Source organism: Trachemys scripta, chromosome 4, assembly GCF_013100865.1.
Source record: "Trachemys scripta elegans isolate TJP31775 chromosome 4, CAS_Tse_1.0, whole genome shotgun sequence".
Taxonomy (NCBI): Eukaryota; Metazoa; Chordata; order Testudines; family Emydidae; genus Trachemys; species Trachemys scripta.
In genome coordinates, this window is record NC_048301.1 from 59,781,016 (window position 1) to 59,797,455 (window position 16,440).

Below are 16,440 nucleotides of genomic sequence, written 5' to 3' on the forward strand. Positions count from 1 at the left end.
CTCATGTTCAGATCAATTTATAGGGGAATCCCTGGATTCTTTGGCAACCAGAGACTTCCTTCCCAGGGACAGATTTGACACTATTAAACCGTGTCCGAACTATTCACAGGAGCCCCTAGACTTCTGTCAGAAACTGTCTTCAACTTCTAGAGCACATGGCAGCTTGCACTAGTGTGACACAACATACGACATTACGCCTTTGCTGTTTCCAGGGACAGCTCAGATCAGTTTACTTTACAGACTCAGCTTAGATAAACAGGTCAGTTCCTCAACAGGTGAAAACTCCCTAGACTTGTGGAAGAGTCATTGCGTGTAGGGGTGGGAGTTCTCTTCCTCTAACGGACACCAATGCTAACTGTAATCACAGATGCATCTCTGTTAGATGGAGGCGTATCTTAGTGCTCTCCTGATACAGGAGAGATGGTCACCCCAAGAAACCACCCTCCGTATCAATCTGTTGGACTGAGTGGTCAGAAACGTCTGCTTTCATTTTCTGCCTCTCACCAGCACAGGTCTATCAAAGTCATGACAGAAACATGGCCTGCATGTTCTATATCCTTTGGCAGGGAGGAGCAGGATCCCTTTCCCTCTTTACCAAGACAATAAAGTTATGGAACTGGTGCAAAATACATCACATACAAATGTCAGCAGTGTATCTCTTGGACAGCCAAAATTTTACTGCTGATACTCTCAGCATGTGTTTGTCCCAAGACTACTAATGGGAGTTGGATTCCTAGGTTTGTCAGCATATTTCAGGCTTGGGGGTTTCCAGAAGTGGACCTCTTTGCCAGAGCTAAGGACAAAAATGCCATCTATTCTGTTCAAGGGGGAGTTTAGGGATCACAGTTCCTTGGGGATCCCTGCCTTCCTCACTTGGATGACAGAGAGGCACAACAACAGTTAACAAAGGCACTCTCTAAGGACAGATCATGGGAACTACAGCAGTTTTGATACCTACACAGGAAATCAATCAGCCTTGAAGTTCTATGGTCCCAAATAATAACTGTGTTATCAAAAATTTAGAATTAAAAATGGCAAACAAAACAGGCTCTGATGTGATTGCTGAAACTTACTAGCAACTATTACTATTTTCAATTAGTATTCGCTCTCAAAAATATAAATTAAATAGCACGATGCCATCCCTCTTCACAATGCCAAGTAAAGCAAATGATGAAGCGCTAAGAGCCCTAAAAATAACATTTTTAAAAATAAATAATTTAAAGGAGTGAAACCATGGCGGTGGTGGATTCTAAGGACAAGGCAGTCCCGTTCAGAGAAGGAGAAAAGCAACTCAGAAAAATTTGTGAACTGAGGCTTTATAAACCCGTACGTTAATCTTTTAAATGCTATAGCCATGAACAGGGCCGGCTCTCGGCACCAGCACTCCAAGCATGTGCTTGGGGTGGCACTTTCCAAGGGGCGGCACTCTGGCTCCTTTTTTTGCTGGGGCTGCAAAAAGCCGGGAACTGGCCTTGAGTGGAGGTGAGCTGTGGTGGTGGGGGGTGCGGGGAGGGGCAGAGGAACTGCCCCCCCTCCACCACTGCAGCTCACCTCCGCCTGCTCCCATGAGCACACCGCCACTGCTCTGCTTCTCCCCCCTCCCTCCCAGGCTTGCTGCGGGAATCAGCTGTTTTGCAGCAAGCTTGGGAGGGAGGGGAGAGAAGCGGAGTGGGGGTGAGCTGTGGCGGTGGGGTTGCGGGATGGCCGCAGGAACTGCTTTTCCCCCCCCCCCCAGCTCGCCTCCGCCTCCTCCCCCGAATACACTGCCGCTCCGCTTCTCTCCCTTCCCTGCCTGGGAGGGAGGGGTAGGAGGGGAAATGCGGGGCGCCCAGGGGAGGAGGCAGGGCCAGGGATGTGGGGAAGGGGTTGGAATGGGGTGGAGTTGGGGCGGGGCCAGGAGGGCACAGGAAATTTTTTTTGCTTAGGGTGGCAAAAAACTTGGAGCCGGCCTTGGCCATGAATGACAACTCTATCATGGGGGGTGGCACATGTGTGCATGTAAAATATGTCACTAAAGCTGGTCTCCTTTAGCAGCTCAATACATCCTGTCGGACATGGAAGAGCTGCCTTGGCTATGCAGGGGGGTGTATCATGCCTTGAAGCCCACAGCCTGAGAAGCGGGTGCTGAGATGCATGGTCTAGGGTAACCAGACAGCAAGTGTGAAAAATCGGGATGGGGGTGGGGGGTAATAGGCACTGATATAAGACAAAACCCCAATTATCGGGACTGTCCCTATAAAATCAGGCCATCTGGTCCCCCTAGCACAGTCCTGCATCGCTCCCTGTCCCTGACTTGGCCTCCTGCTTCCAGCTGTCTGACCCTCCTGTGCAGCAGGCTTGGCCCTGCGCAGACTCCCCACTACCCTGAGTCCCTTCCCACCGGCCTCGGGAGCAGCAGCGATCACGGCACGGTGGAATCCAGTGACGTGAGGGCAGCGGCTTCAACAGATGTTACTGAGCACGCTCAGCTCTCAAGCGCATGCTCCGTAACACCAACGCCGCCAGTGGATCCCGATGACAAGGCAGCGCCAGGAAGGGGCGTCCCGTCGCAGGGAAAGAGCCCATTGGCGTGCACGTCACGTCACGTGACGGTCTGGCGGGCTCTTCCGAATCTGCTAGTGGAGTCGGGACGACGGAGAGAGCCAACGGGCCGGGGCGGGGAGCCGGGCCAGCCCCACAGGACAGGAGCCGCTGCTGCGGCGGGGTGAGTGCGGGGCGGCCTCAGCGCCCCCCTCCGCACCGGGACAGCGCCCCGCGCCTGAGGGGGGCCGGGCAGGACTCGCCCGCCCAGCACAACTCCCTTCCCGGGCCGGTGCCTGGGCAACTGCGCGGCCTCCAAGGCCCAGCCCGTAGCCCGGCGTCACCCTCGGGCCGCAGCTGTGCGAACCAGGGGCCGGGCGCCTCCTGCTCGCTGCCCGGCTGTTGTTTCTGCTGCGCTGTTCGTGTGCACGGCGCTGTACAGATGAATCCAAGTTGGGGCCCTCACGCTGCGGAGGAGGGCCCCATCCTCCATACATGAATAACTCTGCCTGGGGTGTGTGTAGCCCTATTGACTTTAAAGGCCCGGGGCACATGAGTAAAGTTATTAAGGGCTGTGTTTGACAGATTGGGCCCTAAATGTCAGTTATATTTGAAGGCACCGGTTAGTTGCTGTACCAAAAATATTAATAACTGCACCCAGCTCAGTACCAATTCAAGGAGGCTCAGGTGTCACTGTAGACAAGTCATCAAAGATCTCTACTTAATATTTAATATAGAGCTGTAATCAAAAAAGCAAACAGTGTTAGGATATATAAGGAATGGGATGGCAAATAATATGGAGACTCTTGTCATATACAATGAGTGATACAGCCTCATCTGGACTATTTTGTGCAGTTGCTATCCTTCTCAAAAAGGATAATACAGACTTAGATGGGGTTCAGAAAGTGATCAGGGGGTTGGGAAAAAATCTCAGGGGGAGGGAATGAAAAGATTGGGGTTCCTGACCTTAGAAAGGAGTTGAATAATAGAGGACATGATAAAAGTGTATATAATAATGAATGGTATAGAAAAGGTAGTTTAGGAACTTCTGTTTTGCCTGCCTCATAACACAAGAACAAGGGGACAATCAACAAAACTAAAGTGGGAAATTCAGAACAGTAAAAGGAAACACTTTCACACAATCTGTGTGTAATTAGACTGTGAATGTCATTGAGGGCAAGAACTTAGCAAGATTCAAAAAGGGATTTGACATTTATGTGGATAACAAGAATATCCAGAGTTGTCATAATTTGGAAGGGATATTAAAGCTCATGCTCCAGGGATTTAAGATCATATCCAAGTATTAAAGTCCAAGATGAAGGCTAATGGGAACAGATTGCCACATTTGCCTGCAGTGAGATTCGTTCACCTTCTCTGAAGCATCTGGTATTAGTGACTCTTGGAGACAGGGTACTGGACTAGATGTTTTTTGTCTCTGATCCAGTATGTCAATTCTTTACATAGGTCTCTTTGGTCTCAGGGGAGCTAATAGCAACTGGGATAGATGGACATTTAAAACTCCAAAAACTATTTTGTGTATTCTGTACCTATAAATATAAGGCAAACAGATAATGACTTAGGCAGTGTTGTTTCTAAATAATTTTTTTTCTGAGTTTTCCATGAGAGGTCATTGTTAAGGCTGCGAGTTTGTCACAGAAGTCACGGATTCCATGACTTTCTGTGACCTCCATGACTTCTGCAGCAGCCACCGCTCCCCCACACTCAGCAGCAGGAGTTTGGGTGGGATGCTCAGGGCTGGAGGTTGGGAGGGAGTGAGGGCTCCGGGCGGCACTTACCTCATGGGGGCTCCCTGGAAGCAGTGACATCCCTCGGCTCCTAGAGAGATGCGCAGCCAGGGGGCTCTGCACACTGTCTCCGCCTGCAGGCACCACTCCCGTAGCTCCCATTGGCAGAGCTGCCTGGCCATGCCTCCACTGGGGCTGAGAGATGTCGCTGCTTTCAGGGAGGCAGGGAGCAGGTAGGGAGCCTGGCAGCCTTGCCAACCCCCGGCCTGTCCCTCCTCCGTCCCAGGCACCTGCAGCGCTCCCCCAGGCTGCCCCATCACCTCCCCAAGCACCTGCAGCACACACACCACCACCCCCCGAGCAACCATGGCGCACCACACCCATGCACCCCAGCACCCCTGAGCTGCACCCCTCCCCAAGATTTAGTCAGGGGTATAGAGTACAAGTCATGGACAGGTCCTGAGCTATGAATTTTTGTTTACTGCCCGTGACCTCTCCATGACTTTTACTCAAAATACCGTTACTAAAATGTAGCCTTAGTCATTGTTCCTTTAATTGTTGCAGGTCTTTCTCACATCACTTTTCCCAACATCCAAAACTTCAGGCTAGATCTCTTAAACTCCTACAGAAATATATATGGAAAAAAATCATAAACTTCCCTGCCAGGAGCCAAATTTGTTTAGTATGTGTTGGGACCAGATAAATATCGGGGATATAGTCAACTCAAAGTATGTCATGAAGTGCAGACCTGATTCACATCTTCAGAATAATGTCTTTGTAATCCTTTATGTCAAGGGAATTTGGTGCTAAAATGAGTCTCCAAGAGTGGTGGATAATCAACAAGAAATCCTATAAAGAGATCTTTGATATCACACTCTTCATCATAAAATTACATTTTGGAAAATTCTCTGTTAAATCCCCTATCGTTTTTTATTCAATGACCTTAAAACTTTTTAGTGAGTTGCACAAAGAGAAAAATACACATAAGGAATTAATCATTCGCTGTAATATACACACAGTTTAATACCATGTGGGGGAGAAAAGTTCCTGTATTCTATGATGAAAAAAGCTGTGGAACAAGCGCAGTATGTTTAGAAACATTTGATTGTCTTGTGGAAGAGAAGCATGTTTGAGCAGGGGATTTTTGTGATGCTACAAATATTGTATTTTCTCTTAGGGAAGTTGTATTTAATATTTGGCGCAATGGCCATGCAAATGCAATACGAAGCAAATGCAGAGACATCAACTGAGGAAGAGAGCTTGGGTCCACAGCCCATATCTAGGCTAGAGGTATGTAAAGAGTGGCTAGCTCACAAACTGTTTGCCAAACAAACCAACAATCTTTAACTAGAATTGTGTTTAAAAGTTGCCACTGTCTTGCCTACTTGACTTTTGTCAAAGAAGAAAAATCTTGTCCAGAAATGTATTTAAAAAATGTGAAAGATTAACTTCAGGAATGCATTAATACGAAACACAATGTTCAGTTACCACTCTAATAATATACTGGTACTCCAGGGTTTGTAATAAATGCTCTGAAACCAAATAAAACTGTAACTTTGCTCATAAAGAGGTTAGATTCTGAACCACACCATAAAATTAACATGCTGAATATCCTGTTGGGGCAGGATGGACTCCCTTTCCTGAAATTGTACTGCTCCTTCTTCAATAGCCAATAAGCCAAATAGTGCCTGTTTCATATGATGTGGTATCTTTAACATTGATACTGACACATGCAAATAGTTTATAGTATAAAGGAGAATTTATGGAGAGAAGCAGTCATTTCAGCTATGGTTTTATTTGCAATTGGATGGGGAAGATGACACTCATTAATGTTGCCTTGTAGTATTAGACTTCTAGTCTGATCCAGCTCCCACTGACGTCAATTAGAGAGTTTCCATTGACGTCGGTGGAAGTTGGATCAGTGTGTCTGCTCCTGAATGTCCTAGATACATATATATTTTTTCTTTCAGCAATGTGGTATAAATGCAAATGATGTTAAGAAGTTGGAAGAAGCTGGATTTCACACAGTTGAGGCTGTTGCTTATGCACCAAAGAAGGAGCTACTAAATATTAAAGGCATCAGTGAAGCCAAAGCTGACAAAATCTTGGTAATTATACTTTGCAGTTACATAAACAATTTAATCCAATTAAATAAATAAGTGATCTTGGAGACCTCAATTTGTTGGTGCCTAGCACTTTTTGAAAACAAAGCCCCTTCAAAGTGTCTCAAGTGGGCCTCCTGAAACCACTAATTACCTTTTAAAAATCTTGGTGCTTCTGGTGAACACACTTGGTGAATGGGAGAGAGATCAGCATAAACTGTGTTGCTCAGGGGTGTGGATTTTTCACAACCCTGATAATTATATCGAAGTAAGTATGTACTATAGACCTGGCCTAAGTTTGTTCTTCGTGACAAACAATGTGAAACCTACAGCTTAAGGGAAAATATGCAAAAAGCCACAGGGTCACATTGTTTTTCTGAAAATAACCTTCATTTTGTAATACAAGTATTTTAACATATTTACTTTTAAAATGGTTTAAAAACTCTGTTTACTATTACTTGGTTACATTCCCGTATTTTCCTATAAAGCCAAATTTGTAAAAACTGAAGGAAGAGTTTTTGCTTGGTGGTGGGCAAGCTGGAGATACAAAAAAGACAACTTACTATGAATAAAAAACCCTAAAAGTAATTTTTTTTTTTTTTTTGTCATGAAAGTCATGGCAATGACTAATACACAGCCTTACAAATTGGCTGGAAGGCCCTATTTACTGGTCAGGTCACTGTGGTGTGTGTTCTTGCTAATATTTGTTATAAATCAGTGAAGATAGTTTTATAAAACTGCTGTTTACTGGGGGCCCTGTCTACTTTTGGCTTGTAAACATATTGACCAGAACAGTGTATTTAAAAACAGTTTTTTAACACAGTCCTGCCTGAACATGGTTCAATGTATCCACTTTATAGCAATACCTATAAAACCATGCTACAGCAGTGTTGGTACATTCATAGTGAGAACATTTGAGAACTGTTTGTAGTTGTATGTTTTGTGACTTCTGTTCAATGATATCAAAGCAGCCATGAACTCTGGATTGACAACTGAGTTGGAAATTGTGAGTAATACAGATGTTAACACTGTGTGCATCTGTACTACTGGAAGTGATAGGTCAACTGGTATTCTTTAAATTACTCCATTCTGTAGCACTGGCCACTTTTCAGATTTGTTAACTGTGTACTATAGACAAGAATAGACGTCTGCTGCAGTTGGTCTCTTTTGATTGAGTGAACCCTGAGTTACTGTATCATGTAGCATCTTCTAATTCAGAATGCTCTTAAGACACTGAACCACTTGTCATTCATCAAAATATGAGCTGATAAAACTCAAAGCTTTCCTCGCCGCATATATTTGCTTACCAACAATAGGGGGCTAGCTAGCTTTCGAAATAGAAATATTTAGCATGTGCACATATTTTATCTTCACACATGGAGGAATAAGGCAAGTTAGTTTTTGTGAAAATGATTGTTGCTGTAAAATAGGCAAAATAGATTCTGGAGATATTTCTTTGAATGAGATTTATTTCCAACTATGAGGTACAAGTAACTGAAGGTATAATCTGACCAGCAGAAATGTGCTGAAATACATGCCAATTTTTGTAAATGCTTCTCCACGTCGTGGAAGAGGAAAATTTCTGTATTTGTTAGTTTTACGAGAGATAATACAACTTGTAAACACACAATATGTCTCCCCTTCACTCTATATATAGTTTGGTTTTGTTATCCTTGTCTTCAGGCAGAAGCAGCTAAAGTGATTCCAATGGGTTTCACCACAGCAACGGAGTTCCACCAGCGGAGGTCCGAGATCATCCAGATCACCACTGGATCCAAAGAACTTGATAAACTGCTTCAAGGTGTTAATTCTACTTATCATCTTTGTGCATTATTTTAGATAGCTCTCTTGTCACTTCTCGAAATCATAAACCCCACATGAGAAGTTCATGGTCTAAGGATTTTTCTGCTAACTGCACTGGAATCTCCTTAGCACTGCTCTGCCTTATAATGATCAATTGCACTCAGCTAGCACCTGCAGAGAAAGCTGCAGGAGAAGTTCCAATAGGAAAGGAACTTCACTGGATGTGGGAGGACACAAAGACACAGTTTTACATTTTAAGTACATTTCCTGTTATTGACTATTACTAAAGTTTTATTGAGAAACAGAAGCAAGTATTTGCTTCTCCCTAATCCCCTCTCTTTTCTCCCCCCCGCCTACATGAGAAATGCGAAGTAGAATGGTGTTCCCCTTAACTTAGCTAACCTGTTCTCACAAGAACTCTTATCTGGCCTTCTTATCCACAACATGCACAAACCCAGGTACCCAGACTGTTGTCATAATTAATTAGTTAATTGAGCTTTGAAATGTAAGTGATCACTTCTAAAACTAAGCTACGCAGATACAGAAAACATATGTGACAGACAAGTCCCCGTAACTCTGAAATGATATGCTTGTGTTGTGCATTTATAGCCTATGATGTTAATATAAGTGTGATTGTTTTTTCTTTTCCAGGGGGAATAGAAACAGGGTCCATAACTGAGATGTTTGGGGAATTCCGCACTGGGAAGACACAGTTGTGTCACACGCTGGCAGTAACCTGTCAAGTGAGTAGTTGGTCATTTTATTAAAATCAAATATGTATTTAGAAAAAAATTGTTTGTGTCCTTGCCAATCAAAGTACCTTTCTCACTCATGCAACTAAACATGCAGCTAAAAAGGTAGTGCAAAAAATCTGTAGTCACATATACTGTACAGCAGAAACCATCCAGACTTTGCGACACCATGGACTGAATTGGCAACTTGCTAGGATCTCGTGTACCAGGCTTACTCTGCTTGTAGGGGTAACTTTAGTAGAGATTCGATATATTTAAAAAGAAACCTGTGATAGATATCAAGCATGGAAATAAAAACCAAATTATGTTAAGTAGAACTACAGAAATAATAAATGGTACTCAGGAAGCTAGTTGTTGCCTTGCTTTGGTTCTTTGGGGAAGTTTGGGATCTGAAAACAAACTTTCTGGTTTCTCTGTTACCAGCAAAAAACCTCTCTCCTTGCCAACAACTGAGAAAAGGGAGGTGAAGCTGTTTACATGAGCCCAACTCATCCCCTGTCCAGCTGCTTGTGTTTTACATGTCTCTAGCTTCATCTCATGTCCTTTCATACAAGCGTCAATTGGCTCTTGTTATCAGACAATACATAAGTGTAAGGTGGAAATGGTTACTTAAGATTGAATAAGAGGGTTGTCTTTAAATTAGTTTCTTATGCATATTATGACAAGGACAGAGTATTCAACTTGACCACTTAAGTTAGGGTGCATAAGTCAGCATTTTTGTGTTCAAATTGGTTATTGGGCGCTCGGGTTTTAGGAACCTTAGTGCTGATTTGTGCACTTGGTATAGAGTTGAGTACCCTAACTTATGTGTCCATTTTGAAAATTAGGCTCCTGTACTGAGGTTTTTCAGTTTCCAGCTTGGCTCTCAGACAGAGGAAGGCTATTTGGCCCACTGATTCTGGTGTATCACTAAATGTACTAGTATCAGTAGGGTATGAGGCAGTAATTGGCTTTAATTTTCCAGACCTGAAAACTGTGTTCAGTGACATTTATTTGTTGTTCTCATTAGCTTCCCATTGACCGAGGTGGCGGCGAAGGAAAGGCCATGTACATCGACACAGAGGGTACCTTCCGCCCAGAACGTCTGCTTGCAGTGGCTGAAAGGTCTGTACTTACGGTTAGAAATTCACTGGCTCTAGTTAAAACAAATGCATGCATTGCCTCATCAGTAAGTTGTCCAGTGATCACATTGTACATCAACTTGACTCCTTATATATACTTCAGTTCCTACAAGATCTTCCCACATTACAGCTGTCCACCTATATAGAAGTTTGAAATAATATGCATACATTGCCTTTTGGCAAACACATTTTGTGACACAAGTTCTCCAACTTTATTGAACGGCAAGAATAACTAGCCTTTATTACAGCTCCTGACACTAATTTACTTTTTAATAGCTGTTCCTTGTAAACCCAGTTCTGCCTGAAGTGCTGTACATTCAAAAGATTTCATTTTGAGCTTAGCCTACAAATATTACTGTAGAAACAATAGAGGATCCCATGTGTAAACCTCTTCACGATATCTATTAGAACTAGGTTCTTGTCAGAAAAGGTGGGCCAACATTCACATTCTCTGAAACGCTGTAAAATCTATTGTCCCTTCTTCAAAACTGCAGCTGGGTCACCGTTGACCTCCATTTCAAAGGATTCTAAAATGCTTTACAAACTTGTATATATGCCACAACTCTGATTATTTTTGGGAAGGCACCAAAAATTTTGTCCCTGCAAGGATCCTTATCAGTGTGTATAAAGCCTGAGTTGCTGGTTCCACTGATTAGAGACAGCCAAGTAGTTCTACTTCTGTGGAGCTTGAGAGCTCTGCAGGATTAAGCACAGTGTCTTTGGCACTTTACACGTGACTGTTGTTTAAATGAAACATTGGGGTATATCTGAACGTCACTTAGTCTGGATTCAAGTACATCATTTGACTATAGCATTCCCACTGGACTACTGCAACTTTAACAGAGTAAAGCCATGTCAGAGGTTAGGACAGGAAGTGAAGATATTATAGGCAACTGAAATGGCAGAAGAATTTTAGGGAAGCAGAATGTAACTCCCCGGTTTGGAATTTGGCTGTAAATCTGAGGCTAACACTTCTAGTACTGTAATAATTAACAGATCTAGTTAACTCATTCACGTTGTGAGTGACTAGAATCACAGCACTAGACCAGAGGGATCAGCAGCATTAATTAACCAAAACACCCTGCCAGCTGGACTTCCCAATAAAATGAACATTGTGTTTCTGGCCTGCAGCCTGTTGCATCGTGCAGAAAGACTGGTTTGATTTGGATACAACGGTTAAGATGTTCTGCAGAGCTCTAACAGTAAAAGTATTCAGCTGGCTTCCTGCTTTCCTCTGGCTAACCTGCTTCGGGTTTGTGGTTTGTCAGAATGCTGTCTGCTTTTGGAAAAAACCTGCCCTGCACCAATTTCCTGTCTTAAAAAAAATCCCTTTACTTGTTTCCTCCTGGAGTAACTAGTACACACACAGGCAAGGTTTATCAATCTGTAAGTGATTGTGCCCTCTCAATCCACCCAACGGTGTTTCCTTCTAGAGGCCCTGGCTGTCATTAGAGACTTCCTCAGCACTATACCCTTCTCATTCCTCAGCACATTTCTTCTGGGGGTGGTGGTCTGTGCCAAGACCCCACATGAGCTGTATTATGGGGAAAGCCACAGCTGCTTCACTTGCTTTGGATGACTTCATAGCATGATCTATATTGTAAAATCACACAGCACAGCTACCAGTCTATATGCAACATACACTCAGGGTCCATAGGCCTTTCCATGACTATATTTGGTAAACCAAATATGCTGCATGGCAACAAACTGGTACAACTACCAGCTTGTGGGCCAACACACTTGTCTTTGTGGAAGGAAGTACTTAACCAGCTGTTCTCTAAATTTTAAGGGACTTGGTCATTATCAATATGCCCAATGGCAAGAAATCAGTCATAAAGGTGGCTCCAACCTTTAGTAATGGAGCAGTGACTGAAGAATTGCAGATAGAGGATTGTTTATTACTCTGTACATAAATCTCTTGAATTTATAATCAAATAAAATTCAAATTAGTTCATGAATCTTTTTTCAGTCTTGTAATGTTTTATTGGAGTATCACACTGCCTTTAGTGTATTCCATTGCAGGATGGTAATTTGTGTTTTCATTCTCTTGTTCTCAAGTTTGTTTTGCGGAGGTGTCCTGGATGGTGGTGGGTGGCTGCTGTTTCTAGGCAGTAAGATCCTGTGAGTTCAATGGGGAGATCACCTTTATTTTCAAATTTTCAAGTTAATTGCTCTTTTTATCACCAGTTTTTATTTACCTATAAGAATATCTCTACCTACCTACCTGTAGGGTCAGTTTAATCTAGCCTTCAGGTGCACCTGCTAGTTAACTGTTGTAGGCAAAGTTGCAGAATCTCCCAAGTTGTTCCCATCTGATTTGTTTCTCTAGGTATGGCTTATCTGGCAGTGATGTCCTTGATAATGTGGCATATGCTCGAGCATTTAACACAGACCATCAGACCCAGCTCCTGTATCAGGCATCTGCTATGATGGTTGAATCAAGGTAACAAAACTGACAAACAGAAATAACTTGTGCGCTCTTAAATGACAATACTGTAAAGTTACCCAAAATGAAGGACAAGTGTGTGGATTGCATAATTGCAAAACAGATACTAAAAATTAAGTTTTCATCAAATACTTTAAAACATATCTACACTCTATAATACCTGTCATGAGACCAGTCTTGATTCTTTTCAGAAGAGACAATGGGTCATCCTGCTAAAAGAGGGATCCAGCCAATGAGCCTCATGTGAAACTGCAAATATTTGTAAATACGAGATGTTCCGTAACTGCTGGTGAAATTTTGGGTGATTCTGACTCATGCTGTGGTAGGTTGGAGAGTAGTATTTTACAAAGAATAGGTGCCAGCAATAGATGCAGTTCAGTTCACATTAATTTTTAGGAAAGGGGAAATTGAATTCAAATGTTGAGTGTTAAAGAACTGTGATATAATCAGAGGGCTGTGATGGATTTAATTTAGTTTAGAATTAAAATTAGTAGTTGAACTGGAGAGAAGAGTAAACTGATGATGTAGGTATCTGCCCGGCCCCTCCCCTGCTGTCCTCCCTCCCCTGAAGCCTCAGCTCACTGTGCTGCCAGGCAGCTCAGCACCGGCATACCCCCCACAGGGGAGAGCAGGGAGGGAGGCTCACCCGCAGCCTCAGGGGGCAGGCGGGAGGTGCGGGAGGCAGGAACGCAGCGAACGTAGCCGGAGGACTCCGAAGGAGCATTGCGTGGCCGCGCAGCCGGCTGGAGAGAAGCGGCCCTTTAAAGGGGAAACTGCTGCTTCTCTCCAGTTGCGCGCCTGCCCCTGCCACTCCTGAGTCCTCCGCCTATGTTCGCAGGGCCACATTCCAAAAGGGGCTGGGGGAGAGGGGGTTGAATAGGGAGTGGGGTCTCAGGGGGGCGGTTAGGGGCCAGGGGGTCCCAGGAGGGGGCGGTCAGGGGATAGGGGGTGGGAGTCCTGGGGGGCCTGTCGGGGGCAGGGATGTGGATAGGGGCCGGGGGGCAGTCAGGGAACTGGGAGCAGGGGGTTGGATGGGGGTGGGGTCCCGGGGGGCGGCTAGGGGCAGGAAGTGGGAGGGACTGGGGGCCAGGCTGTTTGGGGAGGCACAGCCTATTAGCCCATACTATTTCGCAACCCCGATGTGGCCCTCGGACCAAAAAGTTTGCTCACCCCTGATCTAGGAACTGTTCATTAAAGGCTTGATCTTCCAAGGTGCTGATCACTCTGAGCTGATGAATTAAAGCACATTCTTACAAGTTCTGATACATGTGAGTAGCCCCACTGAAGTTGATGGGCTACTTACATCCCTGAGTAGTTAGTTGAAACAGATCAGAGTGCTAAGCACCTGGTAGAATTGAGCCCTACTGTTGTGGCGACTCCATCCTGCTCCAGAACCTTCAAACTTTGACTAACTGTAATGCTAGTTGTCATAGTTCCTAAACTACTGCAGCCTCTTCATGCATCATAGCAATGTACTGAGTGAGACATGCTAGGCGCACAGTGCTACGGGTATTGATGTTCAGTAAGCGGTGGGTTGGTGAGTTCAGCCCCATTTGAAAATGTATTTGGGTTGGTACCAGCTGTGTTCTCCTCTCTACAAAACCTGACCATTCTTGAGGAAACCCGACCCGTAGAGTGTGCACTAAGCCACATCTACCCTGAGAACATAAGAATGGCCATACAGGGTCAGTGCCAGTCCTCTCTTATACTCTTGAAACAACTGAGGAGAGAGGTAGGAGAGAAGAGTTTAGCACCATCTTAATTATGGGGAAATGGGTATGGTCTTTAGATCATTATGCATTGTATAACTATTGTATTACAGAGGTGTCTTTTAAAAAATATCGCTCCTGATAGTTGGAAGGACAGTTATGTTGATTTATTATTTTGTTTCAGTAAATGCCCGCAATGTGCTGGACATTGTACAAAGACAAACGAAGGTTCCTGCCCTGAAATGCTTATGAGAGCCAGACAGGCATTGAAAGTAATACATGTGCCATGTTCTCTAGGTATGCATTGCTGATAGTGGACAGCGCCACCGCCCTATACAGGACTGATTACTCTGGCAGGGGTGAGCTGTCGGCCAGGCAGATGCATTTGGCCAGATTTTTGCGTATGCTACTTCGACTTGCAGATGAGGTAAACTGTCAGTGGACTGTCTCCTTCATTCCCCATATTATTTCATTCTCTGAGTAACCACTTTCTGCAACATTTCCTTTTCCTGGAGTTTGCTTCATACACAGGATTTTCCACATATTCCTACATCTCCCAATATCAGTCTGGGGAGGAGAGTTGACTGGACCTCACTAGCTCTAGAATGGGAAAGTAGTGCCTACAGAGGAGCTCTGTTTACCAGGGAGTTTGGCTTTTACTAGCTCTATCTGTGAAAAAGAAACGAAACTTGATTTTGTGCCTCTTTCCTAATAGTTTGGTGTGGCAGTTGTGATCACTAACCAGGTGGTAGCACAGGTAGATGGAGCTGCCATGTTTTCTGCAGATCCCAAAAAGCCCATTGGAGGGAACATCATAGCACATGCCTCAACCACAAGGTAAGACCACATTCCTAAATTCCATTCATGTTATTCTTCAAAGTCTTCATGAAGCCATTATTAACTAGACACCTAAATGTTTCTGATTTTTTTTTTTTTTTTTTTTCCCCCCCCCAAAAAACTTAAGGGCATCTTTGATCACTGAAAGGTGACTTTTATTTCCAATTAATGTGGTGAAATTAGGGTAGCTTTATGCTACCAGAAATGTAATGTTGACTTACTGAAAGCCAACAGTATTTGAATAAATTGCTTTGTTTTTCTCTTCATCAGGCTCTATCTAAGAAAAGGCCGAGGTGAAACCAGAATATGCAAAATTTATGACTCTCCTTGCCTTCCTGAGGCTGAAGCTATGTTTGCTATTAATGCTGATGGAGTGGGAGATGCTAAAGACTGAGGAGCCCATTCCATTTCACTAGTAACAACATGAGGCTGTTAACCAAAGGAGGCTGCCTTCTCTTTATGGCCAACTTTTACTGATGCTCTCCTAGTGCAGCCACTGGAAAGGCTGCCTGAGGAATCTGTCACATTTGTGTGACTACACAGATATGTTTGGGACACATCACGGGTTGGAGGAGTTTTTCTCTTGGGGCTATAGTTGCATGTTAATCTAACATGGTTTCTTTAGAACACCCGAGAGGGTCATAGTTTCCATTGCCATAATTCCCCTGACAACTGTTGCTACAATTGGATGCGTCCAATGGAAGTAGCACAGTAGTGTTGTTACTGCAGTTGGTAACAATTTGTAATATTTTTTTGTGTGGATTCTATGCAAGGTTATTGGGTTTGTCAAATGGGAGAAGTGATAACTTAAACATTTTTCCAGTTATTTTAATGATTCAGAAATAAAACAGACACAAGAATAACCGCTGCATTGTGTAGCTCCAATGAAGATCACTACATACTAATTCCATTCTTTTGGCTGTTGAAAACATCCTCTGTTTTTGAATTTGCATTTGTGTGGATTTCTTTTCTATCTCAATAGCACTGAATGAGAATCTGTTTTTAATAAAGGAGTCATGAAATATTGGTTATATCAGTGGTTTCTGGGATTCAGACAGCCACCAGTTCAGACTACTGCGTTTTGTGCTGAGCCAATGAGTAGAAAGTACATTAGTCTGCACTGGTGCTGCTGATTCCCAGAACCTGAATTACTAGCTACAACTTTTTCTTTGTAGGTTCCTTTGCACAGCCAAAGCTAAGCACGCTGTAACTCTGTGCGATAAGTAGCTTGTAGACCCCCTTTGGGAGTACTTTTGAGATTAGATCTTAGCCATGTAAATAATCCTTTTACACAAGGGGTAATTGTGATTTAGGATTGATTAAAGTTAGTCATAACGGTAATGACTGGCAGTGAAAATGGTGTCTCCTTGTTTCATTCTTTGTCCATACCTGCTTCACAACTGTT

The 16,440-nt window shown here is 43.8% G+C and overlaps 1 protein-coding gene across 1 annotated transcript; it reads left to right on the forward strand.

Annotated features, from left to right (window-relative positions):
- Positions 1-2,555: 2,555 nt before the first annotated feature.
- On the forward strand, positions 2,556-16,392 carry RAD51 (RAD51 recombinase). The gene is made up of 10 exons (XM_034769069.1): positions 2,556-2,704; positions 5,443-5,555; positions 6,236-6,373; positions 8,051-8,168; positions 8,822-8,913; positions 9,932-10,026; positions 12,373-12,486; positions 14,496-14,625; positions 14,914-15,035; positions 15,306-16,392. The coding sequence occupies exons 2-10, from the start codon at positions 5,469-5,471 to the stop codon at positions 15,427-15,429; spliced, it is 1,020 nt and encodes a 339-aa protein (XP_034624960.1). The 5' UTR covers positions 2,556-2,704; positions 5,443-5,468; the 3' UTR covers positions 15,430-16,392.
- The last annotated feature ends 48 nt before the right edge of the window (positions 16,393-16,440 follow it).

What these genes read in the sequence shown, in the direction of transcription:
- RAD51 (XM_034769069.1), top strand. Translation starts at nt 5,469, where the DNA reads ATGGCCATGCAAATGCAATACGAAGCAAATGCAGAGACATCAACTGAG. An exon ending in CCAAAGCTGACAAAATCTTG is followed by an intron (nt 6,374 to 8,050) that starts GTAATTATACTT and finishes CCTTGTCTTCAG; the next exon opens with GCAGAAGCAGCTAAAGTGAT. An exon ending in ACTTGATAAACTGCTTCAAG is followed by an intron (nt 8,169 to 8,821) that starts GTGTTAATTCTA and finishes TTTCTTTTCCAG; the next exon opens with GGGGAATAGAAACAGGGTCC.